The 27,876-nt window shown below is 51.7% G+C and overlaps 2 protein-coding genes across 3 annotated transcripts in view; one reads left to right on the top strand and one right to left on the bottom strand.

Moving 5' to 3' along the window:
* Positions 1-1,490, top strand: part of LOC137148938 (ER degradation-enhancing alpha-mannosidase-like protein 3) — a 29,562-nt gene extending 28,072 nt beyond the window's left edge. For both annotated transcript variants that reach the window (XR_010918621.1, XM_067542168.1), the window contains exon 21: positions 1-1,490. The gene's annotated coding sequence lies outside the window, so the exon portion shown is untranslated.
* LOC137148939 (collagen alpha-1(V) chain-like) lies at positions 28-27,798 on the bottom strand. The gene is made up of 30 exons (XM_067542169.1): positions 27,696-27,798; positions 26,393-26,446; positions 25,482-25,535; positions 24,600-24,653; positions 23,696-23,803; positions 22,678-22,731; positions 22,194-22,301; positions 21,059-21,112; positions 20,850-20,903; positions 19,961-20,014; positions 18,966-19,019; positions 17,136-17,243; positions 16,650-16,703; positions 14,660-14,713; positions 14,187-14,240; positions 13,664-13,717; positions 13,205-13,258; positions 11,868-11,921; positions 9,667-9,720; positions 8,142-8,195; positions 8,001-8,054; positions 7,134-7,187; positions 6,311-6,328; positions 5,129-5,182; positions 4,814-4,876; positions 3,868-4,033; positions 2,447-2,553; positions 1,662-1,742; positions 777-965; positions 28-191 (listed from the first exon to the last, which is right to left on the bottom strand). Exons 6-30 carry the CDS (start codon positions 22,705-22,707, stop codon positions 42-44), a joined length of 1,830 nt encoding a protein of 609 aa, XP_067398270.1. The 5' UTR covers positions 22,708-22,731; positions 23,696-23,803; positions 24,600-24,653; positions 25,482-25,535; positions 26,393-26,446; positions 27,696-27,798; the 3' UTR covers positions 28-41.
* Between the last annotated feature and the right edge of the window lie 78 nt (positions 27,799-27,876).

Raw genomic sequence — 27,876 nt, forward strand, 5'->3', positions numbered from 1 at the left:
TCATTATTCCCCAAAAGGAAAGCGGGTTTTTGGGTGTGGTTTCAGCTGAAGCAAACTGGGCCGATGGTGAATCCAAACTGGTGTGAGGCATCTCCGTTGTGAAACACAGCCAGGTCTCGCAGGGGCAAGAGTGCCAGCTCCTCTGTGGAAAACTGGAATATGGTGTCTGTGATCGAAGACTCATTGTCCAGCTGTAACACACACAAAGCAATGCAGCTGCACTGTTAGCACCCTGAAAAGGAAGGTGGCACCTGATTTGCTCGACACATTAGCATGTGTCTACTGAACCGGAATTGCTTGATTTATTTTGTCGGGGGGGAGTGGGAGGGTGAGAAGCCTCCATCCTGAATGTGCGCCACACAGCTATGGGTAACGGGTAACCGTGCTTTTGGCCAGGTCTCTTGTCATTGCAAACGTTGATTTGGCACCCATCGCTCTCCTAGCGGCTTCATTTGAGACCAGCACTAAGCCCCTCTCCCTGCAGCCGGAAAGCCAAGGTTTAATCTTTCAGAAAGGTCTGTCACGGCTGCTGGGCCTGCCAGACGGGGGGTGCCACCAGAAAGGCCTTTGTCCACTTCTCTCACCCTAATTGCTTCTTCCACCAGGGGAAAAAAATTAAAAAGGAAGGCAACACCCTCTCCCTGGGCACTGTCTGAAACCAACCGGGGGGTGTCAGGATTGAGACGCAGAAGGCTGCCTGCCTGCCCGAACCAACACACACCCCATGGTATCTCTGCTGCTAAGATCACACCACTGGCACAACTCCCTCCACTTACCATGCAGCCCTGCAGGGTGGCCAAGTAGCTCCGCTCCCTGGAGTCTGCTAGGAATTTCACATCTTTCCCTGGCCGCAGCTCTCCTGCGTTGGAGTCAGGCCGGCAGGAGTACGACACCTGCTGGGTGGCGAGGCTGCTGTGCAGCTTCAGGAAGCGGAGCTGCACGGTGCTGGCACCCTGGTATTCCAGCTGTAGTGACAAGAGGGTTAACGGTGAGAGAGACCTACCGCAGCCACCAAGAATGCTTAGCCCACAGGAAAGCCCCAGCGCCTAGCATGATGGAGAGGGTGTCAGCGTTCGCAGCAGGAGGGATTCTGGCTGTTCCAAAGACCAGACTTAACCCACCCTGAAATTATCAGCTGGTGGGAAGATGTCTTAGGGCCCCTAATGCCATTTGCTCCCCCCATGGCTGTAGGGCAGCTTGGCTTTCACTGTAGGGTGCATCATCCAGCGAGGCAACAACTGTACTGCTGTGCTGCTCATTCGGCGTGGTCACTCACCCTCCCTGTTACAGGAATTGGGGAGGGTGAGGGGCATGAGAGAAGCTTTCATAGGATTCCTAAAGTGCAAGGCCAGAAGGGACCCTTGTGCTCACCCCCTTGGACCTTAAGTATAACACAGGCCCTAGGACTTCCCTGGATTCATTCCTGTTTCAAGTAGCACTTGAGTCAAGCATGACCAGAATCTCTGTTAGTGTCCACCCACCCAGCTGCTCCTTCGGCCTGTGCCAAGAAAGAACAGCAGGTCCTGCTTCCTATATTGAAATGTCCCTGTGTACAGGGCTCTGATCGCTCCTGGAGCTGAGCCCAGTCCTCACAGCCATGACAGGTCAATGAGCTAACATGGGCACAGTCCCTGATACTCGAGTGCAGAACGAGAACTGACCAGGAAGCCCCCCGGCAGGGAGCTGAACCACTCAAAGGTGTCCATGGAGGTGTAGGCTCTCAGCCAGGCTTTGATCGGCACCTGGGGGTAACAATGGGGCCACAGTTAGACACTCCGGGAGCGGGTGATGAGACGCCAGCATGGCTTGGCTTTCAGGTCTCACCTGCAGCTCTGTGTTGGAGGTTAAACAGCTGGACGTCCTGGCACAAAAAAACAACCCTGACCATTAACTGCAGCCTGGCTTTGGCTCCAGACTAGGCCTCTCAGCAGAGCAATGTGCTGTGCCTGCATGTGTGTAGCAATGATTGCGTTGTATAAAGGCTCCACTGCTTCCCACCCTCTGCTCCCTCCCGCGCCCACGGGGGGGAGGGAAGGAAGTGTCACAAGGGGATCAAGAAGTATAAGGCTTCACACTTAGCAGGCAGCAGTAGTTTTAAAAGCCTGCCCCTAAGCACTCCTGCTCTGTTTAGCATCCTGGGCTCCTGGGCAGTCTCAGGTGCCATTTGAGGCTTTGTCAGCACAAACCAGGCACTATAAAAGCCAAACCACACACTAAGCAAGTTGTGTGTGGTGATTTGTTGGTGCTAAGGCTTTGGGCTACACACCTCTCACCTGGCCAGCCCACAATGTGCCCAGCAATCAGTCACGCCCGCCCCAATTCCTGGATCCCATTTCCTGCCCCCATCATGTCCCAGACCTTGGCTGCACCGGCACGGCTCTGCTGCAGTCAGAGGCATTGCAGAGAAGCAGATTGTGTGTCTTGTGCTGCAAACTCTCTGCCCTACCTGGTTGCGCACTGGAGGGATACAGGTCTCTCCCCCGGCCGTGAAGTTGCAGAACGCCAGCAGCGAGTCCTGTGGACTGCCTTGATTAGGGTCTATATAATAAGAACCTGGAAGGGGGCAGAGCGAGTAGCAAGTCACCAGAGCTGCTCATGTTAGAGGTGGCTGCATTAGCTTTCATTTCCAAACTCGCTCTTTGGCTTTTATAAAGGGCAGCACCTGTTACTACCGTGTCTGAGATGGCGCAAAAATCCTACCATGTGCCCTGCTGCCTTCCCCATGCCAGCCCCTAAAACACGTAGGGCTCAGTTTGCGATACATTATGCTGACTTCCCAGTCACGTCATACTCCAGCTGGGCCCCCTGAGCCAGCCCATCGCCGGCCATTCCTAACAGCAGGCTAAAACAGATAGTGGACGAATAAACACCCGCCAACCCGCTCTGTGCGTGCACACTCAGGAGCCAGAAATACCTTCCACTCGGCTTTTATTTAGTTCAATCCCCAGTGAGTCCGCCAAGATTGCACATGGGAACTCCTCCCGGATTTGCACAGCTGTGGACCTCAGCCCCTCGAGATGGGCTTCCTTTGTCCAGAGGAAGCATGTAAGCCCTTGGTGAGTGTGTCCCTCATGCAAACGGTACGAGTGTGTTACAGCCCCACCGGTAGCAGCTCAGACCTTTACCTTTGGAGGGCCCCAGGTCAATTCCCAGGGTGTCAGCCTGGCCCGTGGAAGTCAACACGCCGCCCCTTCCTGGTGCAGCCCCCAGGCTAACAGCAATCCCCCAAGCATAAGGGCAAAACTTGTCTGGCGATATTACAGACATGAAAAGTCTGCAGAGATTAACAGGTGATGGGGCAGCGGCTCATCTTTTCTCATACAGAGAAGTCATTAAGAGGGTCTGGCTGTAGATTTCAGTTTAGGGTGAGCAGGTCAGAAGGGCAGGACCTGGGGCTGTGTGTGCAGGAGAGAGAGGACGTTATCTGGACCCTCTTTCTAATGCTTTAACGTTTCCAGTCGATCACCCCCAGAGGAACCCTGGACACTGAACGCCTGAGTGCATTGGCCCTAGAGAGTAACCAGGGGGAAACCGCTGTCCCATTGGGCAGGGCACAGCTCATGGTTTTGCTGGTGAACCTCAGTGCCCATGAAGGTGCAGGGCTAATGATTCTGTCTCAAGTCAAGCAGAGTTGCCCAGTGGATGCTTCCCTCCCCCCAGTAAATCTCTCTGCAGAGCTCAGGCTAGATGGGGCCCCAGCTTGCGACATGCCCGTGGTAATCTTCCCTGAACGCAGCTACCATGCTGCGCTGTGCGTTTGTAATACATGCACAGCTCACGGAGGCCTGGACGGACCCCATTCCACCCATGACCTCCTCCAGCCAGGGACCCAGCTCTGCCCAGGGTACGGTGCCGGCTCTTCCGTACCGTCAGGCAGGTGTGGCTGAGCCAGGAGGAGCTCCTTGCAGGTGGCAGCTGGGTTGTCTTTCGTGCCATTTGGGGGGTCTACCAAGAGCTTTAGCTCATGGCTCAAGCGGTCCATCAGAGTCCACACCATGGTGTAGTTCAGTTTGTGAGCTGGATAAATCAGCTGCTAAAAAGGGGTGGAAATGTACAGAAATTAACTCAAATCTCCCTCTCTTTCCCCAGCCAGCCAGAAACATCCCAAGTACACCCGAGGTCTGTCTTGTCTAGTCCGACTGTGGCTGTTGAGAACAGGGAGTGTCTCTCACTGTGTTTGTACAGTGCCTTGCACAAGGGGCCCTGATCTCAGCTAGGTCCTACCAGGATGGGTGCCAGGCAGGGGAGGAAGTTGTTATGCTCACGTCAATGCCTGCTCACTAAGTCAGAAGCACATCCAGCGGGCTTTGTGAGCTAACACTGCAGCACTGCTTGGTTCCGCTCTCATAGCGACTAACAAGCTCTGCTGGTTTTTCCTTAGAAGCCTCCTCTCTGGAGGAAGCCTTCTCCTGCCCAGAGAAGAGCCAGCTTACCACCTCTTCTGTTGGGGCTGGAAGCGGAAGCAGTGTAAAGAGGGGGAATGTGATCTGAGGCCTGCAATGCAAACCCAGGGAGGTGGAGGCCGCTGATTGTTCAGTGTTCAGTGCACTCAATTCTCCTGATTAAGCCACCATATAGTTTATATTCAAGCAAGCCTCAGCAGGCGAACGCCGCCCCCCTCCCCTGCCAAGCGAAACAAGATTCAGCACATCAGTGATACACTGTCAGATTCATCGGGCTAGTTACCCAGGTCCCACTAGGCCAAGCCTAACCAGCGCTTTGGGAAAGGAAACATTCTCCCCACCCAAGCAGCAGCCCCCATCACACGCTCTGTGTGACCTGGTCACCGTGTTTTCCCACCCATGACACTCACCTTCAGATCCTCCAGGGAGACGTTTAGGGAGGGGCCCCTGGGACCGGCGAGGCCGGGTGCACCCTAGACGACAACAAACAACATTGGCACCCCCTCAGCATTCGGCACAAGCTGGCGGGTGACAGCAGGGGCCTGGACGTGAGGACCCGGGAGTTTCCTTCCTTCCAGGCCTGCTGTCATTCAGCTGCTCCCCATGTGCATGGCAGGCTGCTGGTGCTCTGCTCCCCTGCCGCCGCGTGTTGTCAGCAGCACCGTGCAAGCTCTCTCGTGAGAGAAAGGACGGATGGGAAATATGTAAATATCAGTTTAACTTACAGGCAGGCCTGGCTCGCCTTTGGATCCCGGCAGGCCTTGGAAACCTTTGAGTCCCTGAGAGAGAGAGAGGGGAAAACAACAAACAATCAGCAAGATGCTGTGCCGCTGGAGAATCCCCGCTCTTCCCGCCGGCAGGGCCCACACCTCTAGCGGCCCAGATCAGCTAGGATAAGAGACGCTCTCCAGGGTGAAGGTGTGCGAGGGCAGAGCTGCAAGGACTTTCAGGAATTGGCTGGTTATTTCTTAGCGCAGCAGTGCAGTGCAGGCCCCCTCCACCCCTGCCCGACCAGCATCGCAGGCTAGAGACCAGCTCGGACACTCTGCCACAGCTGCCCAGCAGAGCTTGTGACTCTGTGCTCGGCGGACGCGGATGTGGTTCTGCTTGCCCCCTTCACACGCATGGAGAGTGCAGACGCTTTGGGTGGCCCCACTTTCTGACACCCAGCCTCCAAAATGCCAGGGAGGAGGAGGAGGAGGGTTGGTTGCTTCCTTCCTCTGTGCGCCTTCCCAGAACAGCCCTGACCCCAGGCTCAAACCTTTTCACTCTCCTACCAAGTTCAGGCTGCAGCCGCGCAGCTGAGCGCCTGCCCATCAGACTTTGCCAAAGGTTCTTGTTAAAGCTAGCGCCAGCCGTGTCCCTTCCCAAGGAACCCAGCGCAGAACCAGTTACTGGGGAAACCGGGCCACAACAGCTGCAGCACCTAAAGCAGCATTACTGGAGATCAGGCGGTTTAGCTTCAAAGGCCAACTTCTTAACCCTGGCAGAGCCTGGGAGACAGGCATCTCCTCAGTCACACACTGGCACGGAGGGATCTGCCCAAGGCCACCCGGGCAGCTGGTGTCCGGAGCCAGGATTAGATCTGGGGCTCCAGTAGCTAGGATTTGACCTTCCCCTCCCTCTCTCCACACATGGGGCCCAAAGGGCAGAGAAGGCCCAGGGCCAGCAAGATCGTGAGCAGAGGAGATGCACAAATCAGCGCGAGTGTTAGGGCCTGCTGGGGAAAATGCAGCGAGCTGCTCCAGTTTCCCCTGACTTTCCTCTGCTGGCAGCAGAACTGTCCTCCCCCATCGGACGCAGGGTCGGTGTGTACGGAGCTAGGTGGAGGGAGATGGGGAGAGCACATGCAGGACGGGATATGTTCAGAGGAGACAGGCAGAGTGCAGGGTGCATGTCCTACTTACTTTTTGTCCAAACAAACCCTGGAAGGGAAAAGACAGAAAAAACAAACATTGGCTGAGATGGAAGAATATACACTGACTTGGGAAGAAATAGAACCACCGTGGCAATAAACAAACAAACAAATAGAATAATATTAATAAAATGCTTTTCATCAGCAGAGCTCAAAGGAGGTCATTTTACCGAGGCATGGGGCAAGGAAGCGACTTGGCCATGGTCACCCAGCAGGCCAGGGGCAGAGCCAGGAATAGAACCCAGGTTTCCTGAGTCCCAATCCAGTGATCTGTCCACTAGGCCGCACTGCTGCCCCTTTCATAGCTGCGTGGTGCCCAATCCTGAGCTACCCAATTAAGTGGCAGTCGCTGCATCTCGTTACCAGCAAAGCACAATGAGCCCAGGGAACCCTCGTCTTTTGATGGCTTGTGCGGCTAACACCTGAAATACATAATCTAGCCTAGCAAAAGGCGACTGCCCCCATCCACCCCGCAGTCTAGAGTGAGCACACGAATGGCCTCCCCAAGTCTGTCATGCTATGGATGAGGGAGAAGACCATGCTGGGAGATGGAGCAAAGTAGCTCCAAGAGAAACAAGGGGAAGGACTGGAAAGTCTCCGACGCAGAGGAACTGGCTCAACTGGCCCAACAGCTGCACAGCACGGCAGCAAGTTCATTATTCATTATTATTGTTCTTGAACTAGTCCTGCTACACCAGCTGTGTCGTTGGGCAGTTGTAAACCAGAGCATCTCTCCAGGCCCGAGAAGCAGCCGGCTGCTCATTCATCACATGGTACCACCATACGAACACCCTTCGGGAAAGCGAAGGACTTACTGGCATTCCAGGGAAGCCGGAGGAGCCCCGTGGACCAGGTGGGCCAATATCACCCTGCAAAAATGGGACATGCTCAGCTGACAACATACGGCAGGAAAAGATGTGAACAACCCCTGGGTGCCCCTGGAGCCAGGTCGCCCCATTCAGGGTCTTGGAGTTTAGAGCATGCACTGAACCTCCACGCTGCAAAAGGATTCTCCAGCCTTCAGGACAAGAAAGGAGCATCACTAACCATAATACTTGGCACCCATTCAGCTGATGAGCAGACTGTACCTTAAATAATTAAGCCTCACTACATCCATGAGGTTGATCCCAATGCTATTTGGAGTATAAAAAGAAAATTGAGTCCAATGAGATTAAAAGACTTGCCCAAGGTCAAATAGCAAGTCAGTGTCAGTCAGGAATGGGCCTCACCCCTGATTCCCAGTCCCCTGGTCTAACCACTGGACCCCACAGTCTCTATTGGAGACTCCCCATCCTTTTGCAGCATCAATGTCTGCACGCTGTGATATGCAATCAAAGCCTGTCAGTGTATTTTGCAGAGAAGAGGCAGACTTTTGCAACAAAATGCCAAAAATTCACCCAAGCCAAATTCCAGTTCCTTCCCTCCAATAATGTGGCTATTGCCTGCTCTCATTTGTCCCTCCCCCCACAGCCGGTGCTCTGCATTCCTCTTCTCACGGTCCAACCCCAGCTGGGAGCTTACTTTTGGATTAATTCATCGCTTCCCCCATGTGCCTCCCATTTCTCCCCAACATTGGAGCTACCGGCTAGTGCCTGAAAGAAGCCAGGCAAGGCAGCAGGGGGCAGCACTACAGACAACTGCAGAGCAATCTACATAAGAAGGAAACACGTTAAAGTCTTTACCTGCTCTCCCTTTGGTCCTGACCTCCCAGGAGCACCGATGGGTCCTGGCTTGCCCTAAGAGATGGGACAGGTACTGAGTGAGCACCACAGTAGTTGAAAGCGTCAGGACAGGGAACGGGGGAAAAAAATCACCCTACACACCTTGAAGCCATGGTCTCCTTGCTGGCCATGATATCCCATGCTGCCTTTCTCACCCTAGAAGAGCCGATTGCAGGCAGGAATTGGTAACAGCACAGACAACAAAACTCAACAGCCCAATGGCTGAGACGTGGGAAGGTAGAAAGGTTATAGCAGCCCTATGATAATCAGTTCATGGGAGATGGAGGGTGAGCTGGTGTGGAGGTTATATACAGGGAACCTTGCTAACGTCAGTTATTAAATCTCATTAGAGCAGCCAAGGACTGATGATCATCTGCGCAGGTTTTGCTGTATGTACAGAGTAGTGGTAGATATTGATCGTGTTCCTTATACAATTTATCATCAAAGAGGTGAGCACCCTAAAGTGATTCAAAATCCTCCCTAGGAGATGAATAATCGACACAAATGCAAGACAAATGTCCTTCCTTCAACTCAAACGCCAGGAAGAGGGAAACCGCAGAAATTAACAGGAGCCTAGATTCATTCCACTTTCCTGATTACATGGGTTCTTCTCTTATGTTGATAGGTCAGTGGCAAATGGTTTGACCAAGAACCTCACACTCATCACATTGGGAGAAGAGGTGCGCTAACAGTGGCACATCCAACATGAGTCAGCCAAGCAGGGCCAGACAGGTCCCAACACGAAGAACAGAACCAGTGCCATGATGCTGACAACTGCAACTGGCTGAAAACTTTCTGGAGAAGTGTTTTTGGTTTTGGGGGGATTTCTGGTTCTTTTTTTACGAGGGTGGAGCAGGGTGGAGCGTTACACAATAAAACAAATGCTTGTGATTACAAATGTCTTTTGTCAAAAATGTTGGCAACCAAACATCCAAACATTTTTGGGTTTAAACAATTTCCCCCCCTGCTTTTTGATGAAAGCCCAAGGAGTTTTCCAAGAAAATGTTGGACGAAAATGAAAAAAAAAATATTGTTCACCAAAATTTTTCATGGTGATAAAGAAAAACAAACCAATTTCCCAACCAGCCCTACTGACAATGCTTTCAGTTCTGATACATTTAAAAGTTTTATTTATTACAATGAGTGCTGAAAGTCATGGGCAACTTGGGAACACCTGGTCACCTGTATCACAACAGACCGATCGAGCCATCAAGAAAGATATGCATGGGCTTTTTGAGCCAGGGTCAAGTCATGCACCTAATCAGTGCACCAAGAGAATATCTACTCACATCTGAAAGACATCAGAAGCACTGGGAACAGATGATGGGGGGATTAAATGAGTGTATACTCCTAGGGCCTGGTTTCAACCACCAGGTGACATGATGGGTGGGGTAAGACAAGTAACAAGCAAGGGAAAAGGGAGAAGCCTCACACATGCATAGCTACAAGCTCCTGGGAATTGGGAAAAGTTAGACCAACGTACAAAGAAGCAGGGTGGCTAAGCTGGAAAGATTTTGAGAAAGGGACAGAATAAGTGACTACCACCGACTAGACTCATACTCCACCCATGCAAAGCCAGGACTAGAACACAGTGCCCAGGTGATCAACAGAACAGAGCACTACGTACCTTCTGCCCTTTCGGTCCCTGGTCTCCCCTTGTCCCCTTCAGTCCAGGAATCCCCTGTGGGGAGGGAAAACATAGCATCCATGTGTCTTCGTGAGCTGTGACTCTGACTATCGTGGAGTTAGTTACCCGCTGCTGAGAACACTGCTATGCAATAACATGTCTAGCTGGGCTGACGGCCCCGTGTCCATGAGTATCTCTTCCCCCAACAAAGACCAACCTTGCCAGTAATGACCGCTGCTGGTTGCCACTAAAGCTGCTTGAAATGTTATGAAATGTGTGTTTTCTATGACTGGCTAGGCAGCAGTTCTGCAGAAAAGGACCTGGTGGATCACAGTGGACAAGAAACTGGATATGAGTCAACAATGTGCCCTTATTGCCAAGAAGGCTAACAGCAGATTGGGCTGCATTAGTAGGAGCATTGCCAGCAGATCGAGTGAGGTGATTATTCCCCTCTATTCGGCACTGGTGAGACCAGATCTGGAGTATTGTGTCCAGTTTTGGGACTCCCATTACAGGAAGCATATTGGAGAGAGTCCAGCGGAGGGCAACAAAAATGATTAATTAGGGGGCTAAGGCATGACTTATGAGGAGAGGCTGAGGGAACTGGGCTTGTTTAGTCTGCAAAAGAGAAGAATGAGGGCGGATTTGATAGCAGCCTTTAACTACTGGAAGGGAAGTTCTAGGAAGGATGAAGCTGGGCTGTTCTCAATGGTGGTAGATGACAGAACTAGGAGCAATGGTCTCAAGTTGCAGTGGGGAAGGTCTTGGTTGGATATTAAGAAAAACTCTTTCACTAGGAGGGTGGTGAAGAACCATCCAAGCCTGTGATGTTCTTCTCAGACATCACAGCTGGTCAGAAAATCCAGGGGCAGGAGATGCACAGATTTTAACAAAATGTTGTTTTTCATCATGGTTTTATTTTCATCAAAATTATCTGACCAGCTCTATGGGCATGCACTATTGTGGGAATGCTAGTGTGTGGAAGGGCAAGGTAGATTGGATGAGCCAAATACCTACAATACATTAGGCCCTCACGCACAACTGATTTTTGGAATTGTTTTCTATAGGATGAACCTGTCTGGGGGGCAAACAATCTAACTAATATTAAGATTGGGCTTTATGAATTGATGAACAGGATTATATGATGGGGTGCTTTTATCAGCAGGGCGTTCCTTTCCAGTCCTATGTAGCGGAACAAACGTTAGGTCTGCCATAGCAACAGCTGGATGCCAGAAAGGCAGCTTTTGGCCTTCCCAATTGAGAAGCAGAAGCTCAGACAGGAGTGAAGGCTGTCCTGCTCCAGCCCAGACATGATACTGCATCATCAAAGGGCAAGCACTGACTATCTGGAGTTTGATCTAGGGATTAGCATAAGGGAATGAGAGTCAGGACTCCTGGGTTTTTGTTCCAGTTCTCTCCCCGACTTGACACATGAACCTGGGCAAGTCACTTCACACCTCTGTACCTCAATGACCTCCTCTGCCACAGGAGGAGAAACTGATCACAATGCAGTGTAAATGCAGTCAGATCGGATACCTCCCCCAGGCACTGAAAGGCAGATGAATGGGCAAACACTTGCCTTTGTTAATAACCGTGTTTCTTATGGATGTGCATAAGGCAGAGTCCCGCAGCGGGACTGGGATCCTGTGGGTCCCATTGCCTTGTTGTGTTAGCCTGGATCCTGCTCTCAGGCCAGCAGGAATCAGGAGTAACTCCACTGCAGTCAGTGGCATTGCACGGATGTCAAACCAGCGAGAGAAGAATCAGCCCCAGGGTGCAGAGAGCAGCGAGCGCTCACCGAGACAAGCTTCCAACCAGCCCTGGACTCCCAACCCTCTCCAGCTTTGAGTACTGTGTTTGTGCAGCACTTAGCACAATAGGATCCTGGTCCACGCAGAGCCAGGATGTGAACTTAGCTCTCCCGAGTGCCTTAGCCACAAGACTGTCCCTCCTTTCTCTTAGAAAGCTCTGCAGCATCATGTGCACCGTGCCCAGAAAGAGTCAGATTCCAAGGCCTGAAGGGACCACCGCGAGCAGTAAGTCTGACCCACCTGTGTAACGCCGGCCAGAGAACTTCCGCACAATAATTCCTAGAGCAGATCTTTTAGGAAAACATCCAATCTTGACTTAAAATTTGTCAACAAAAGAGCAGGCTCAGAAGAGGCACCTGTCCTATCTGGCCATCTCTGGCCAATACTCACGTAAGGTCCTTGTGGGCCTTGTGGTCCCCCTTCCCCTGGTTCACCTGGATGGCCCTGGAAGGCAGAAGGAGAAGAGACCCTTCTCAATGTCACAATATAACAGCAAGGCAGGAATGATTCCACAGGCTTTTCTTGGGCAGAAGGAAAGCAGAGCATTGCGGAGATGACGCAAGCGCTGGAGAGATGGGAACAGGCCTTGGGATCCGTGCTTTAGGTAAGAGGAGAAGCAAGGATTTGCCCCAGATGATGCCTTCTCCAGAAGAAGCATGGGGGACAGAAGACGGTACTAAAGGTGTGGGGACAGTGTGGGAGGAACAGGACAAGCTGCTTCAACATACATCACTGCACCATGAACAGCCTAAGGCAGGGAGGTGCATCCCTTTGGGTTTCTCGCCCCCTTCGCCACATGGGCAGATCAGCTTTCAGCCCGATCTCTAGTGATGCAAATCAGCCGCTTACGGTTTCATTGCTGTGAAAACCCTCAGCACAGGGGGGAGAGAGACAGAATTCACAGGCGCCGTGAGGCGCAGCGGCACAGCTGGGACCGGCCTATGCAAAAGCACCTAACTTCCTTGGTACCCCACGGGTTAATGGGATCAGGACTCAGATGTGCTGTCGTAAACTAACTAGTGCTGGGGGACCAGATTCCCCACCAGCAGTGCTGAGATTGGAGGTGTCAGCCCCAGTGGCTCTCCGACGCCTCTGCTGGTGGATGCTCTAGGCCCAGTCATGCTAAGGATCCTTCACAGACACAAAGATGCCCTGCCCTTGGCTTATCCAAGGGATCCTCACTGCAGCTCCTTTCATTTGATGCCCTAAGGAGCCCTCAGTTGCCAGGGACAACGACTTTCCCAGGTGGGCACTGTAGTTCGCCGAGTGCTGCTCAGTGACCCGGGCCAGTTGAAGGGGTGGGCTCTTTTCCCAGTTGTTCTCATGGAAAGCAAATCCCATGCATTCAGCAACCCCAGGGGCCTGGCCAGGACGACAGGAAGATCCAGTCTAGTTTGCCCCACGGCTGTCCATGGTGACTGTTAATGAAACTTACAATGGGCCCAGGCTTAGCCCTGGTACGGCAGGCCAAGGAGAAGCAGGCGACACGGTTCTGTCTGCCCAGCAGGTGATATCACCCAACTGGTGACAGCCACAGGACCGTGCAGATGGTGCTGCCTAGCAAAGTCGCTGTGCGGGCACTTGCCCAGCCTCAGGGTCCATGCTCGCTCAGCGCTGTCAGTGGTTAACACAGCCCGGGCATGGCTAGACAGGAGGCCAAGTGAGACCCAGGTTTCGTTACCTGGCACCGCTGGGAAAAGGACGAGAGAAAGTGCAGGTGTGCCTACCTTGGGTCCCTTGGCGCCTCTCGGGAGCTTGTGCCCGGCTTTGCCTCGCTTGCCCTGCGCAACGATAGAGAACTGGAGTTTGTGAATGAAGTCGTGTGAAAATCAACGAAGACTGAGCCTCCTGCCCAGCTCAGCTCCTCACTACGGCAGCTCCCCCGCCCCTCACCCCCTGGGGCTCACCCCCAAAGCTCCTCGCTGCGTAGGTACCCCCCAGTAACGGTGTCCTCTCCTCACTGCTACAATATCCCAAGAAACCTGTGCCACTGTCTCCCGGCCCCTTTGCTACGGTAGCCAAGGTCACCCTCAAAGAGCTCGTGCGGCCCCTTCGGGAACGGCTCACGCAGGAGTGAGAGGAATTCACTCAGCCCGTTCGCACGGGGTTCGCATGAACCGTCAGCATGGGGCAGCCTCTAAGCAGTGGCTGCAGAGCACGCGGCGAGGAAGGTGATGCCACTTTACCCGTCTGCCAGGCTTGCCGGGGAGGCCCCGATCTCCTTCACGCCCGTTGCTCCCCTAAGGAAATAGACAAACACGCACCCGGCCAGTTACTAGCAGCTCCGATGAGCCGCGAGAAAGGGGGCAGACTCCTCCCGACCTACCCAAGGGAAGCCAAGGGTGCTCGTTCACTGCTGCAGCCTCCCTGGGATACAAGGGAGTGCAAATCTGGCTCATAGCCCGCCTCTGACTGAGGCGTGGCAGTGTGCCCCAGAGGTGGTTGCACTGCAGTGGTGGGTGCTGTGAGCCCTTTGGGGGTGGAAGGAGCTATACACATGGAAGATGTGACCAGCAGGAAGCCACGTGTCAATGGCACCTGTCACTCTGGTGGAAGAGTTCCTGGCACTGACCCCAAAAGGTGAGCGTGCCACAGTCGCAGAATGCACCGCCAAAGGGGCCAAGACCCTGTTATTCTACAACAGGAACTCTCCATTTGGGGGAAGGCTCCTTCCCCAGCTGAAGAGCAGGGAAGGGCTTTTGAAGGTACCTTTTCTCCTTTACGACCTCTCTGGCCCTCTGGCCCCGGCTGTCCTCGAGACCCCTGAAATCAAAAGGGAGAAAGAAATGTCTCCATGGGAGCGCCAAGGAAGGGGTTTCTTCAGTGATGCTTCCTAATGCAGGAACCTCTCGACAGAGTCCAATGCACTTCTCTTGAGCTGTCCCCACCCCCCGCCCACGCATACCCCAATGCAGTTGCATACTCTCTATGCTGAGCTCTCCATTTGTTTCTCCAAAACAGGACTTGTAAAAGCCCAGGGGTGTGGAGCAGGGGCATGAGACAGCATGGGGATTTTTCACCCAGCCTGATGGGGACCAGGTAAGGTTTCAAGCCCTGCTCCCTGAAGAGGCTCTGGAGTCAGGCTTTCAGGAAAGAAAAGGAGGCATGCAATGTATGCTTGCATGGAGAAGGGACCGGACATGTTCCACACTGGCACATGGCATGCCTCTCCCTGCCCTCACCGTTGGTCCTGGTTCTCCTGGCTCACCCAGCTCCCCTCTCTTGCCCGGAGGGCCCTGATGGAAAAAAAAACCAAAACCAGATAAACAATCCATTACATTCATATCTCCCTAACGAACATGTTAAGATGACATGTCCTTCTAGACCCCTCCATGGCCCTCACCACCCTCCCATCCGAGTGCATCACAATCAGCAATAGCTTTTGTCCTCACTGAGTGGTAGGTAAGTATTAGTCCCTTTAACAGATGGGGCAACTCTCACTGGGGCTGGAGCCTGCAGAGAGGGCTGTGGGGTCTCAGAGCTCAAGCGGGAATGTCTACACTGCTGTGTTTGCCCCAGAGCAGGAGCCTGTCTCAGCTGACCCAGGCTCTGAGAGTCACTGCTGAGGGATTTTGGGTTTTGTTTCTTTTGCAATGTAGACATACCCTGAGTGACTTCCCCAAGGTCACATGGGAAGTATGTGGCAAAGATGGGACTAGAACCCAGCTGTCCTGCATCCTGGTCAAATGCCTGAACTGTAAAAACCTCTTCCAAGACTCTGGCACTGTCACTGCAGTACAGATAACAACGACACCATTTGTGTGTGAGTGAATTATGGGGAGAGGTGGTAGCACCTATTATTAAGGTTGCCCAACACTTCCCATTCTAAGACCCTGTTTTCAGTTGCTAACAACTGAACTTTGCCAAATTGTAACAGGGCTGAAGTTTTCCATGCTGGGTGGCTGCCTTGGGCTTAACTTGTTTTGGGGGGAAAATGTCCAAAATGGTCCAGCCCATTTCCAAGAATGAAGCTAAGGAAAAACATGTTTCGCCCATGTTAAAAAATTCTTGAGACCTTTTCTTTGAAAAGCTGTAGCATCCATGCTTAGGGACTTGAAACTTGGCCAGCAGGTAGCCCTGGTGTTAGGGAACTGCCTTTTGCTGTCCCAGTGAAAATCTGCCCAAATCCGGCCACGCTTTGCAGTTCACACATGCTCAGTAGAGACTCCTTAGATTTTAGCAGCTAAACGCCCCCAAAAGTCCATCCACACGGAGCATGCTTCAGTCTGTGAAATTGTAGCTCTGGGCTGCAGGCTGTGCCAGGTCCGGGCTCTTGAACTGACAGCAAGGACACTGTCTCTCCTGTGCTCCTGATGAGCGTTGCACAGCACAAGCAGCGTGGAGGAGGGAACTGCCTGATTCGAATGCAGAGGGAACAAGAGACGGACCTGAAGCGAGAGGCTGGGCCTGGCTGAGCAAGGAGTCTGGGGGAAACAAGGGATGGGAGAGGGACAGGGTCTAGGCGCTAGTTGGTGCAGTGGGGAGACTGACACTGGATGAGGAGCCAAGGAGAAACAGAATGGCTGGGCAAGGAGACAGACTGAGAACCAACGGGAAGGGGCGGGAAAGAGAAAGAGGGGATGGGGAGACAGATCTGATGAGACAGGCTGTGGAGAGACCTCTGGGACTGGCTGGGCAAAGGGACTGGGACAAGAAGCCTTGGCAGGGGAGGAGACGGTCTCTTTCACTACCCGGCCTTGATTCATCCCCAAGCAGGCCCAGCCTGTGCACTGAACGAGGCAGGAGCCCGGTGGAAAAACTAGCCTGTGACGAGGTAGTTACAGGCACTGGCACAAGAGGGCCAAATGGAGTTTGCAGGGGGAGACAGAATTCTGGCGTTTCCTAGTTTTGGAGTGCGTGGCTTTGCGACCTTAACAACGTTCTTTTAATGGGGTGTGTGTGCGTGTGCGTGCGCGTGCGCGTGCGCCCAACATTTACTAGCGTGGTGGACACATTGCTGTGTAACAGAATTCCCAGTAATCAGGCGCAATCCGCTTATAGCGTTCAGACCAGGCCATTTGCCTAACGGTTCTGAAATACTGGTACAGTCCCAGCCGTCTTCCCACACTACCTCCAAACCCGCTGCGTATTCTGAGCACAGGCTCTGCATGAGGGCAGCTGCAAACCACAAGCTCCATATTTACTCAAAACCCAGAAAAGAGGCCAACTCACTTGAACGCCATTTAACCCAGCTGCTCCCGCGTCTCCAAGTGGCCCACCAGAACCCTGAATTCATTGGGGAGGAAAAACACAATTGATATTAGCTGCAGGTGAAGCAGGAAAGGCAGTCTAGGGCGTGGGCACCTGGTGAACCGCCCTGTACGGGAGGCTAACTCATGGCACCGCCCCATCTGCCCAAGGCCACACCTGTCTCACTGCCACCTGGAGCTTCCTCCTACTGCAGCTGGAGGAGCCATGCCCCACCCCAGAGCCGGGTCACCCTGCGTCCCAAGAAGGTGGCCCCGGCACCCCCAACTGCGCATGGCCCCAGCTGCCCTGAGTCCCGGCACTAGCCGGGCAGCCTGAGCCTTGTATGGCCCTGGCTGCCACGGAGCTCTGGCCGCACGGCCCCAGCGCCCATCGGTGCTGAGAGAGGCTGCAGTGAGGGGAATCAGCTCACAAAGGATTTGCGGGAGGGAGGGTGGTGGCTAAAGTTACCTGAGGGCCAATCTCTCCTTTTTTGCCAGCATCTCCTTTGGGTCCTTCAGGCCCGCCAAAGCCCTTCAGTCCTTGGATCCCATTTCCACCCCTGGAGCCAGCCGCACCCTAGAATGCACAGAAGAGGGAGATGCACTTAATTCACAACATCACCAACTTGACCCACTGGTCTCGATTGTCTCTTCCTTCAGAGAGCGGTCATGCAAACATCAAAAGCGAGAGCTCCTTGAGAACTATGGGACCCATTTCATAAAACCCACAGATGGCTGCAAACCGATGAGCTAGTGGGTGAATATAGATGGGGACCCAACTGCACCCCCGATCCAAAGGATGGCCAGCTGTGGATCTCAATCAGCTCAGAGTCAGCTCTCTGTGAACTGGGCATGTTCTGAAAGCCACAAGGTCACCTTGTTGCTTCATTGGTGTGCAACTAGTCCAGGGGTTTTTTGTTTGTTTTTAAAAAGGACTAAACAGCATTTCCCAGAAAACTTTTAAGCTGTTTTTTTTTTTTTTTTTAATTATTTGATACAATTTATTTTACTTCCTCTTTCTCTTTGCAAATGGAATTTATTGAACTAAAAAAACAATCTTAGCCACGGAGAGATGAGTTGCCAGCCTAGACAGTGGGAAACCCTGGATCCGGACAAGATTTATTTCTCCAATTAAGCTGCACAGCGTAATTACTACATCTTCAGTGCTTTGTAATGTCACCTTTGCAATCATTAAATGTCATCAGGTGCAGCCATTCATCATCCAGTGCGTGAAAGGAAGTGGGGCAGTAATCTGCCCTTTTAAATTTGAACCGAAGATGATGGAGAGCACTTTTAAGAATACAGCACGGCTATCCGGGCACTGGGCTATCTGTCATGTGCATTTTTGGTGAGCTTTCCCCTCCTAACAATTCAAGCATATCTGAAGCACAACAGCAAACATTAAACAAAATGTACTGTGCATGTTCTGCAAGAGACACAGGTAACTAATTGCACCATTACAGCAGCATTTAGCCACGTGTCTTACTGGCAACCATACTTACAATGCCTTTAACTGATTATAATTTTACAGAAATCAAGAAAATGAGGACTTGACTGGAAAGTATTTACCTGAAGGGATCCCTTCCTGGCCATCCTTTTACATTTTCCCAATGCCACTTAGCAGAGCAATTGCATAACGGCATTACCATAAATCCAACCATTTTGTCTCGAGCAGGGATAATAATGCCCTATCTGGATCACAGAGAAGTCCAGGATGTCAGGCTGGGCCTGTTTCTCTTGTCTCATAATACAATAGCTTCAGCAGGAGCAGATTAATTTAATTAGAACAAGCAAAACATTGCAATGACTTTTCATGTTGCACTGGAGACTTGAGAACGTCTATACACCTCAGTCTTAAGTCGCCCAGTTTGGGACATGGGGACACTTCAGAAGTGACCTGAAACCTAACCCAAAGCTGGAAGCACCCTTGAGGTTTGAAAAACTTCTGTGACTTTCCATCTTGCCCTGATTTCACAGGTGCTCTGATTTCACCCAGAACTGGAAGAAAAAGCCACAAGTAGCTTGTGGAAAGGCCATTTCCAGCCTAGGTGGAAATAAAGATGCAGCCAAGCCTGCTGCCATGTGATTCCAGCCTGGTTTGTTGCACTCGAGAACTGGGACTGTCCAGACAGCAGCACCCTCTTCCCGACTGAGCAAACCATTCAACTAAAACGTAAAACAAGAAACCAGAAGGGGAATAAAGTACCAACGAGGCAGGTTAAAGGAGCAGCCTCCTAAAAACTGTTTTGATCTCGGAACACCTCCCAAGCTCTGCTCTGGAGCAGGAGTTAGTACTTACAGCAGGTCCTGGCTTGCCTCGCTCTCCTTTTCTTCCATTTTCCCCAGGTACTCCCTGAAGTAAGGTTGAAGAATTAACATGAATCTGACTCTCTCCTGCTTGATGCATTCATTCGTATCTCCTATTAGGACACTACCAAGGGCTGGTAGTCTCAAGGTACATCTAATATCGCAGATGAAGGTGTGATTGCAGTGTGGGTAGGCACACCTGAGCTGGCTTTAATCTAGTGTTAGCGAGGATGTGGTGGTGCAGGCTAGGTGACCCAGTACAAGCGCACCAGGGACTGTGGGTATGTAACGACTTATGCTAGGGTCCATACCGCCACATCTTCACTGCAGGTCAAGCACTGACTAGCCCATGGGAAGAATCATAGAAGATGAGGGTTGGAAGAGACCTCAGGAGGTCATCTAGTCCAACCCTCTGCTCAAAGCAGGGCCAACCCCAACTAAACCATCCCAAAGATGATCCCTAAAGAAAACTGTCCTGTCTCTCTTACAGATGTTCCCTGACAGAAACACACTGATGAAGGGATTGCACAGCTGCTGTCCATTATTATATCAGTCTCATGGACAAATATGGGAATAGTGAGGATATCTGTCTCAAGAGATGTCGGGCCAGCACGTTGCAGTGCACTAAGATGCACTTGGTAAATACAGCGTCCCAGCAAGTGCCTGTAAAAAGACAACTGGGGAAAGAAACGTGTCTGAGGGCTGGAGAACAGACTTTCAGAGGGGACTAGTGATTTGTGTTGCCAACTTGAGACACACCTTAAAGGAAAGGGGCCTGATTTTTAGAGGGCAGGTGCTCAGCACCCCCTGAAATCCAGTGCCCAAGTTGGACACTCAAGAACTGAGGCATCCAAGATCACTAGTCCCAGCTGCAAGTCTTGGTCTGGGATGGCAAGGGGGAACTTGTCTAGTTTTCATTTCAGAGGGCAATTGTGAGGCGTGCCTTAGAAAACCACTGTGGTTCTACAGGATGCCAGTGGGAATTACCTCCAATCCAACCACACCAGCTGGGCCAGTCAGTCCATTTGGTCCCGGATCTCCCTGGGGAAAAATAAGGGAATAGCTCTCATCCTGTCCTCTGGAACCTAGGCCACTAAAACCTGCATGAGGCTGACACACTCCTCTCACCTTTGATCACCAAACCCAAAAGGGTCGGGGATTGAACCCTGGCACAATCAGCCTGCGTGACAAGCCTGTCATTGAAAATCTTTATCTGGCAGGCTGGATTTTGTCATGGGTATTTTTAGCAGGGGCTCCTCCGGCCCCGGGGGCCATTGCTCTGGCTTTGGGGGCTGACCTGGCCTTGGCCGTTTCTCCTGCGGCCCCAGGCCTTTGCTCTGCACTCCTCCGGCAGCCAACTGCTGGCCGCTGCTCTGGCCCTAGACTACTCTGGTCACGCTGCTGCTCCCGGGCAGGGGCTGATAGCTGCTCCCGCCCTCCCACTGTGGCGGGCTGAAGCCGACAATGTCACGGAGCTCCACTGAAGTCATGGAAACCATGGCAGAATCGGATCCTTGTCCATAACATGGGACCCTCCCTTCATACTTCCACTCACTGGTAATCTTCCCTGTTATCCCAGGGCTAGAAAGCAGGGCTTGGGACATGAGTAAACCAGAGAAAGGGGAGTTTTCTGTTCTTAAATCCAGTGGGGATTTCATTGGCTTCTCTCCGTGGTCTCTTTACAGTTGTCTAGCTTTATGGTCCTCACAGATCCCAGACACACAGCTGCGGGAAAGCAGCTCCGCTAATCACCAAACCAAGTACAGCTCTCCAGTGCCTTCTGGAAATGCCAGCTTTCCCACCTCTTAAAGTTCATTATCACAATCCTGTGGGGGTAGAGGAGGTTATATCAGACTTTACCACTTCTTCTCAGTACCTTCTCTCCCTCAGGGCCATTTAAGCCAGGTGAACCTAGGATGCCTGCTTCACCCTGTTACAAAGGAAAAAATAGGTCGCATCCATTCAAAAGAGCCATGCCTTGCACACAGACATCTGACTGGCAAGTAACATGCATGGCTCCCAGATTTCTACGTCAGAGACCTTGCAACCAGCAAGAGAAGGAGAGAATAATACAAGTTAACATACAATTTGTCCTCTGGCTCCAACAGGTCCCGCAACCCCGATTACACCGACCTGGCCCTGCAGAAGGAAGGGAAGTGTTACTTATTAGGATCCTGACAGAGCTCTGAAAACTAAGGCTGGAGTTTGACTCGGCTGCTGAATAAAGCATTTATCCAGAATGCCCTGTACAGCAGCAACTGCATTCCAGCCCACTGTCACCGTGACAGAACCCGGAGATACTGGCACGACAGGGAAAACACAGGGAAGGCTGAAATCTCAGCCCAGTAGGTTCACAGGGAACCAGGAAATTGCATGGAGAGTGACAGACCCCTGTGCACTCTATGGACAATGGCAACATGTCCCACTCAGCGCCCAGAACATGTTAAACAGACAAACGCAAACATTACCCTGAAGGGCAACCCCAAGAACACGCATGGAGAGAGGAGACAGAGACTCAGGGAAAAGATATTCTAAACTGAGAGCAAGAAACATGCCTGGATATTGACAGATCAGATTCCTCTCTCAATAAGATGCACCGAGAACTCAATCAGCCACAAAGAGAGAGACTCAAAAACTAGTGCTGAGACTGAAAAGCACCCAAGGGTGAAGCCCCGTGGAGAAATGGTCATGGTGGTGAGTCAAGTGAACTTCAGGCTCAAAACCTGGACTTTTGGCCAGCTGATAGTTTTGGCATAAAGTCATACCTAACTGTAGCATTTTGAACACGTCAGTGTGAAAACTGGCCTTTGTCAGAATGAAAGTTCTAATGGGAAAAGCACTGACACTGTCTCATTTGGTCAGAAAAACAGGGAAACACGTGTTAAAATAGCCTCACTTTGCTCACAAATGTGTGTATTTTTGGGGTGGTGAAGGAGGGGGGAATGCAAGTTTTCCTCCACCTCTACCTCCTCCCCGCCCCATTGGGCTAATTTGGTGAAACTGAAACATGACATAAACATCTCCAGTTTCAGAGGTCTTCTGATTTCCCTGTGAATGTTTTGCGTGGTCCTTGGGAAACCCTTGGTTTCCTGCTAGATGGCCAAGAACTCTCCTGTCTACTCAGCTAGAAATAAACTCCCACCTTAATGGGAACTACTGGGATTCCTGTCAGGGCCCTGTGACCCACATGGAGACAGAGATAGGCCGTCTCTGTACTTGCCAGTAAACCTTCTTGCCCCTTCTCTCCTTTAAGACCTTTTTCACCAGTTTCTCCCACAATGGCATCTGGTCCAGGCATTCCAGGAGAGCCCCTGGGGCCAGCGTCTCCCTGTCCATTAATGGAAACACATGGGTTATTACAAAGACCTGAATGAGTAAAATCACTAGCAGTTAAATGAGCCAACAATGGAACTGCGTCTAAATGAACACTTAATGCATGTTTTAAACTCATATTGGGTGCCAGTCACGTGGTCCTACATCATCAACACACTACAGAGGGGTTATAAAAATCCCTGCTTTCTTAGTAAATCTCAGCCGTAAAACTCCAGAACTCCAGTGGCACCTCCGTAAGCCTGGCACATCTCCAGCATGTCAGCTGGGGCCCACTAGAAACTTAAAGGGGTATTAGAGAAAACCAGGGGCTGAGCAGGCCATGGCAGTGTAGGTGTTTAAAGGGAAAACATAAAGGAAGAGATGCTCCCCACCTTTTTGCCCTTTGGTCCTGGCTCCCCCATAACTCCGGGATCCCCGATGTCACCCTGCAAAGAAGGAGAAGCAAACTCTTTAGCCCCAGTTCATGGCCTGCACCAGGTGTGTCCTCTCTATGCTCATCAGTCCCTGAAGAGTGAGTCCTCTTCCATTGACTCTCAATGGACTTCACGGCACTGGCAAAGCATTCTTCAGCCTGCTATATGAATTCTGGCGAAGGCGTTGCAGGCACTAGAAAGTCATAGAAACACAGGGCTGAAAGGGACCTTGAGAGGTCATGAAGACCAGCCCCCATGTACTGAGGCAGGACTAAGTAAAGCTAGACCATCTCTAACAAGTGTGTGGCCAACCTGTTCTTAAAACCCTTCAGTGGTGGGGATTCCACAGCCTCCCTTGGAAGCCGATTCCAGAGCTTAATCGCTCTGGTAGTTAGAGCTTTTTTCAGATGTTTAACCTAAATCTCCCTTGCTACAGACTAAGTCAATTACTTCTTGTCCTACCTTCAATGGACACGGAGGACAATGAATCACACTCCTCTTTATATCAGCCTCTACAGTCAGGGGGATGTTGGGTGAACTAATGGGGCGTGACAAGGTATAACAAGATCCAGTGACTGAAAACTGAACCTAGACAACTTCAGCCCGGAAATGAGGTGCACATTCTGAACAAGAAGGGTATTTAGCCGTTGGAATGGCTTATCAAATACCCATCACTGGGTAAAGCTGGCTGAGAATTTTCCATTTTAAATGGAAAATTGGGTTTTCAATACAAGAATTTTCACAAATGGTGTCAATTTTCCTAAAAATGATCATCGAGTTTTGATTGGAAAACTAAAAATCAAAATTTTTGAAGGGCTGGAAACCTTCCACTCTCCCCCCCTCCAGTTTTCTCCCTGGCTGCTCAACCTCGCTCTCCACTCGTGTCAAGGATCACAACTGCAGCTTTCTCTAGTGGGCTACAGTGGAACAGCTGCCACGGTGGTGGGCTACCTGTCAGAGAATGCCTGTAGCGTACCTTGCTTCCCAGTTCCCCAGTTCCCCCGGGATGTCCCTTCAGTCCTTCCCTTCCTGGCTCCCCAGAACCTCCAGTGACACCTGGATGCCCTGGGACTCCTGCCTCTCCCTGGAAAGGAAGAAGACAAGAAGTATTATTATCCAGTCACTTTTACTAGCTATGTCCTGAACTCTCCTACTATTGATTGTCAATATAAATCATGAACATCTCACCACGCAGGAAGTGAAGGAGTTAGGTGCCCACTGAAAAAATCTATGAGAACCTGGGCACCTAACTCAAGACGCTTTTGAAAATCTTGCCCGTGGGCATTGAGGGTAGTGATGGATGAACCGCAACAGACTGGGAGGCTTGACTGTTTATTCCAAACCCCACGAGTCTGCAGACTGGCCTCGGAAAGCGTGAGTGCTCATGCTTTCTGGTGGAGCTGCTGTATGCAGAGTGGGAAACTCACTGGTGTGTTTTCATTGTGGAAGCAGAGCGCAGCATGAAAAGGGAACTAAATAAGGGCTCCTTCATTTGCAACAGCCTAAGCAGTTGTTAGTAACACAGGTAAAGGATGATTAATGCATGATTAATTATAAGGTAAGGCTTCTCTTTCAGTTCCAGTTTCTGTCCACACTAGAACCACAGATATAGAATGAGCATAAAAGCGTGTGTCTGAGCGCAGGAATTCCTGCTTCTACATGTGCCAGGGTAACTCGAGTTCCAAAGCACCATGGAGGAGTTTTATCCAGGCTTCTGCCCACAAATGCACACCAGGAATTAGCATTACCTGAAGGATTTCAGCTTCCTAAACCTGGGTGCAAAACGCAGCCTGTCGGATCTTCTCTTCCATGTGCCACCTTAGTTTAGGTGAGCATCACAAATACGACAAGACCTTTCAGGACTCATTTTAAATACTGACCTGTTCGCCTTTGGACCCAGGCTGACCTTCCACTCCTGGGAGTCCTGGAGGACCCTACGGGGGAAAAATAGATCAGCTCATAAATCTTTTAAAGAGTTTATGCACCCTGTGGTAGCATACACTGAATAGCAACACACCTGTGACTCAGCGCTGCTAGAATGAGAGCAGGGCTTCATGGTGGGGCAATCTTGGAAATTATCCAGGAAATTAAAACCTAGCGAGGATACCCAGGGGAGTTACAGGTGAATATCTCCAATGGGTCTTCTTTTGGGTAGGTTACCAGTGTGATGAAAGCCATCTTGGGTGACACACCCCAGGGACTGAACTGGGACTTCCAGAGCTAAATGCATGAGCTGCTACAGTTTGAGCTAATTAGCCCCGACTTGCCAGCTAGGGCTGTGACAGACTCAGAGCGGGACCTGTAACACGCTCACCATTGGACTACACCAAATCCTGTCCTGCAGACATATTATTTGGCTGCAGGCCTGCTCTAGGGCAGATACTCAACTCAAATAACTAAGATGACAAGAAAGTCTCGACCCTCACAATTTTCCTTCGGAAGAATCAGCCCCAAAACTCTACTTCTCCCGGCAGCTGGAAGCCAAAGGGAAGGGGGACTGAAAAGTCCAGAGAGAGGAACATTAAAAGGGGACACCATTTCCTCAGCTATTTTACCAGTGTTGCCTAGTGGACAGCGCACTGGACTGGGACTCAGAAGACCTGGATTCTAGTCCCAGCCCTGCTACTGGCCTGCTGGATGACCTTGGGCAAGTCACTGCACTGCTCTGTGCCTTAGTTTCCCTCTTCATAACATGGTAATAACCATCCTTTGAGATCTACAGATGAAAAGTGCTCTATCAGAGCTAGGCATTACCACCATACCTGCTCTCCATCCAGGCCTCTGACGCCAGCTTCTCCAGGCTCTCCCACTTCACCCTAAAGAAACAGGACATTCAACTGAGCAGCTCATCTTAGTGGGGGTTTGCACTGAGAAGTCTCCATCCTTTAAGCCTTTGCAGTATTCAGGTCTGAACTCAGCATCACCCAGCTGTGAAATCTGAGCACAGACGCGCCAGGAGAGTTTGCAGGGTTTTACTCTCCATTGCATCAGATGCTCCCACCTACATTTCTCCATGTTAATATTCTCACCCCCCACTCTAAAGAAAGGCCAGTCCCGCTGCAAATAACGGAGGGGCTGGGGTGTGTGCATTCGTGTGTCTCAGCTTGGGCAGGTACCCCCCATTAGTAAGAAGGAATAGCATTCATCTGGGGCATAATCAGGGCTGCTGTAAGCAAGCAAAAGGCTCAGGAGGCCTGGGGTAACAAACAAGCAGCTCTGGACTCAGAAGCGACCGGGGTTGGGATGCAGTTCTTGAGAGGAAGGCCGAGGAGTGAGAGCTAGTGGTTCCAAATGAGCTCATTGCACATGGATGCGTCAAAGAGCATCAAAAGGCTAAAGTCAGCAGAGTTACTGGAGTCAGGCTGCGGGGGGCACTGGAAGGGGTGTCTGGGAGCTACAGTTCAGCCTCCAGCTTTTCCTCCTCCTGTCCCCAACACACTAACTTTGCCCATTCTGCACAATGCACTATGCTCCTTTCCAGCCCCCATCTCCCAGAGATGGCTGAAATCTGTTTGCCACGGGATGACTATTTCTAATGTGTCAGGAGAACAATTCTGCACATATCCTTCATTCACGAACTCAGGCTCAGCGCAGGCAGCGGTGCTGAATTTGTGACACTCTCACCCATGCAACTGAACAGCTGTGGAACCAAGTGCCCCTTTCATCTCCTTACCTTCTCTCCTGTCTCCCCCAAAGGCCCGTCAGGCCCAGCTGGACCTCCCTGGCCCTGTAAGAACACAAACTGATTTAGCAATCATGTCCCAATGCAGAGAGTCCGTGCCAATCCGCGACACAGCACGTAGGAGCGGTGACGGAACGCGCTGCACACCACTCAGCCCATTGGCCAACGGGATTAGCCAGTCTTCAGCTTCGGTTTAAGGGCTCCTGTATCACCCTCGAGCTCTCTCCCACTACATCCTGGTGCTCATAGCTCTGGCAAGCTCACGCTTCCCGGCACAATGCACTGGGAAACCATCACTGCAACACACGGTGTGCCCAAAAGCCCAGACTGAAAGAACAAGGCAGGCTGAGAAAGGAGGCGAACACCAAGCCACGGGATCGGTGAGTAAACTAATGAGTCCCATTTCCAACCTGAGAGCCAGGATTCAGGCCCAGAAATCGTAGAATCATAGGATATTAGAGTTGGAAGGGACCTCAGGAGGTCATCTAGTCCAACCCCCTGCTCAAAGCAGGACTCACCTCAGCTAAATCATCCCAGCCAGGGCTTTGTCAAGCCGCAGCTTAAAAACCTCTAAAGATGGAGATTCCACCACTTCCAGCGGCAGCCTGGAGGAAGCAGCCGGAACCAGCCAGTGGACAGTTGGCAGCCTCCTAGTGGCTGCAGCGCAGCCATGGGGGGCCTGGGGCTGCAGGCGGGAGGGACAGGGTGGGCAAAGCGAGAGCCAAGCTGGAGCTAGGGCTTGGAGAGATCCTCCACTTTAAACAGCATTGCACAGCCCTGTAGGACAGATCCTGGCAAGGGGTCGTTTTCATTCTCTCTCCCCTGCTTGCATGTGCACGTGCAATGGTGGGTCCCCCAAGACGACTAAATGCACTTGGGGGTCGCCCCAGTGAAGCCTGGGAACCACTGCACTGTTGCCCCTTGGCATACCCGGATGGAGAGACGTGTTGGTGCATATACCATCACAGCTGGATTTTATTAGGGGCTATCCCAAATCTTTGTCTCATACAGAGTCCTGCAGAGTTTAGGAATGGAAAGGCAGGTTACACATCTGACCTTGGGGTAACTGGGGGCAGGGCAAGGTGCCTGGAACTCAGCAGGTCTGTAGCTATGCGGTATGTAACCACGGGAACGAAGCCGTGGGCTGGAGAAGAGGACACCTCTTCAGCAGTTTAGTTTTGATCACAGCTAGCAGCTCACGGTTAGTGGGATAGAGACGTGCTCCAAGTCGGGCAGGAACTCGGTATCATCCTCCCGTTGCACATCAGTCAAAGAAATCAGCGTCTCTACTTACTGGGTACCCAGCAGGTCCAGTAGCCCCATCCAGTCCAGCCGGCCCCTTCTCTCCTGGCACACCAGGCTTACCACGGATGCCATCTGGCCCTTGAATGCCCGGAGGCCCCTGGGCAGAGGAAATCATTATGCAACTGTAGATGCATGTCGGTGGGAAGAGCTACGTTATGAACACCACACAC

Source organism: Emydura macquarii, unplaced genomic scaffold (genome assembly GCF_026122565.2).
Source record: "Emydura macquarii macquarii isolate MOO-44397 ecotype Brisbane River unplaced genomic scaffold, CSIRO-AGI_Emac_v2 contig_691, whole genome shotgun sequence".
Classification (NCBI taxonomy): Eukaryota; Metazoa; Chordata; order Testudines; family Chelidae; genus Emydura; species Emydura macquarii.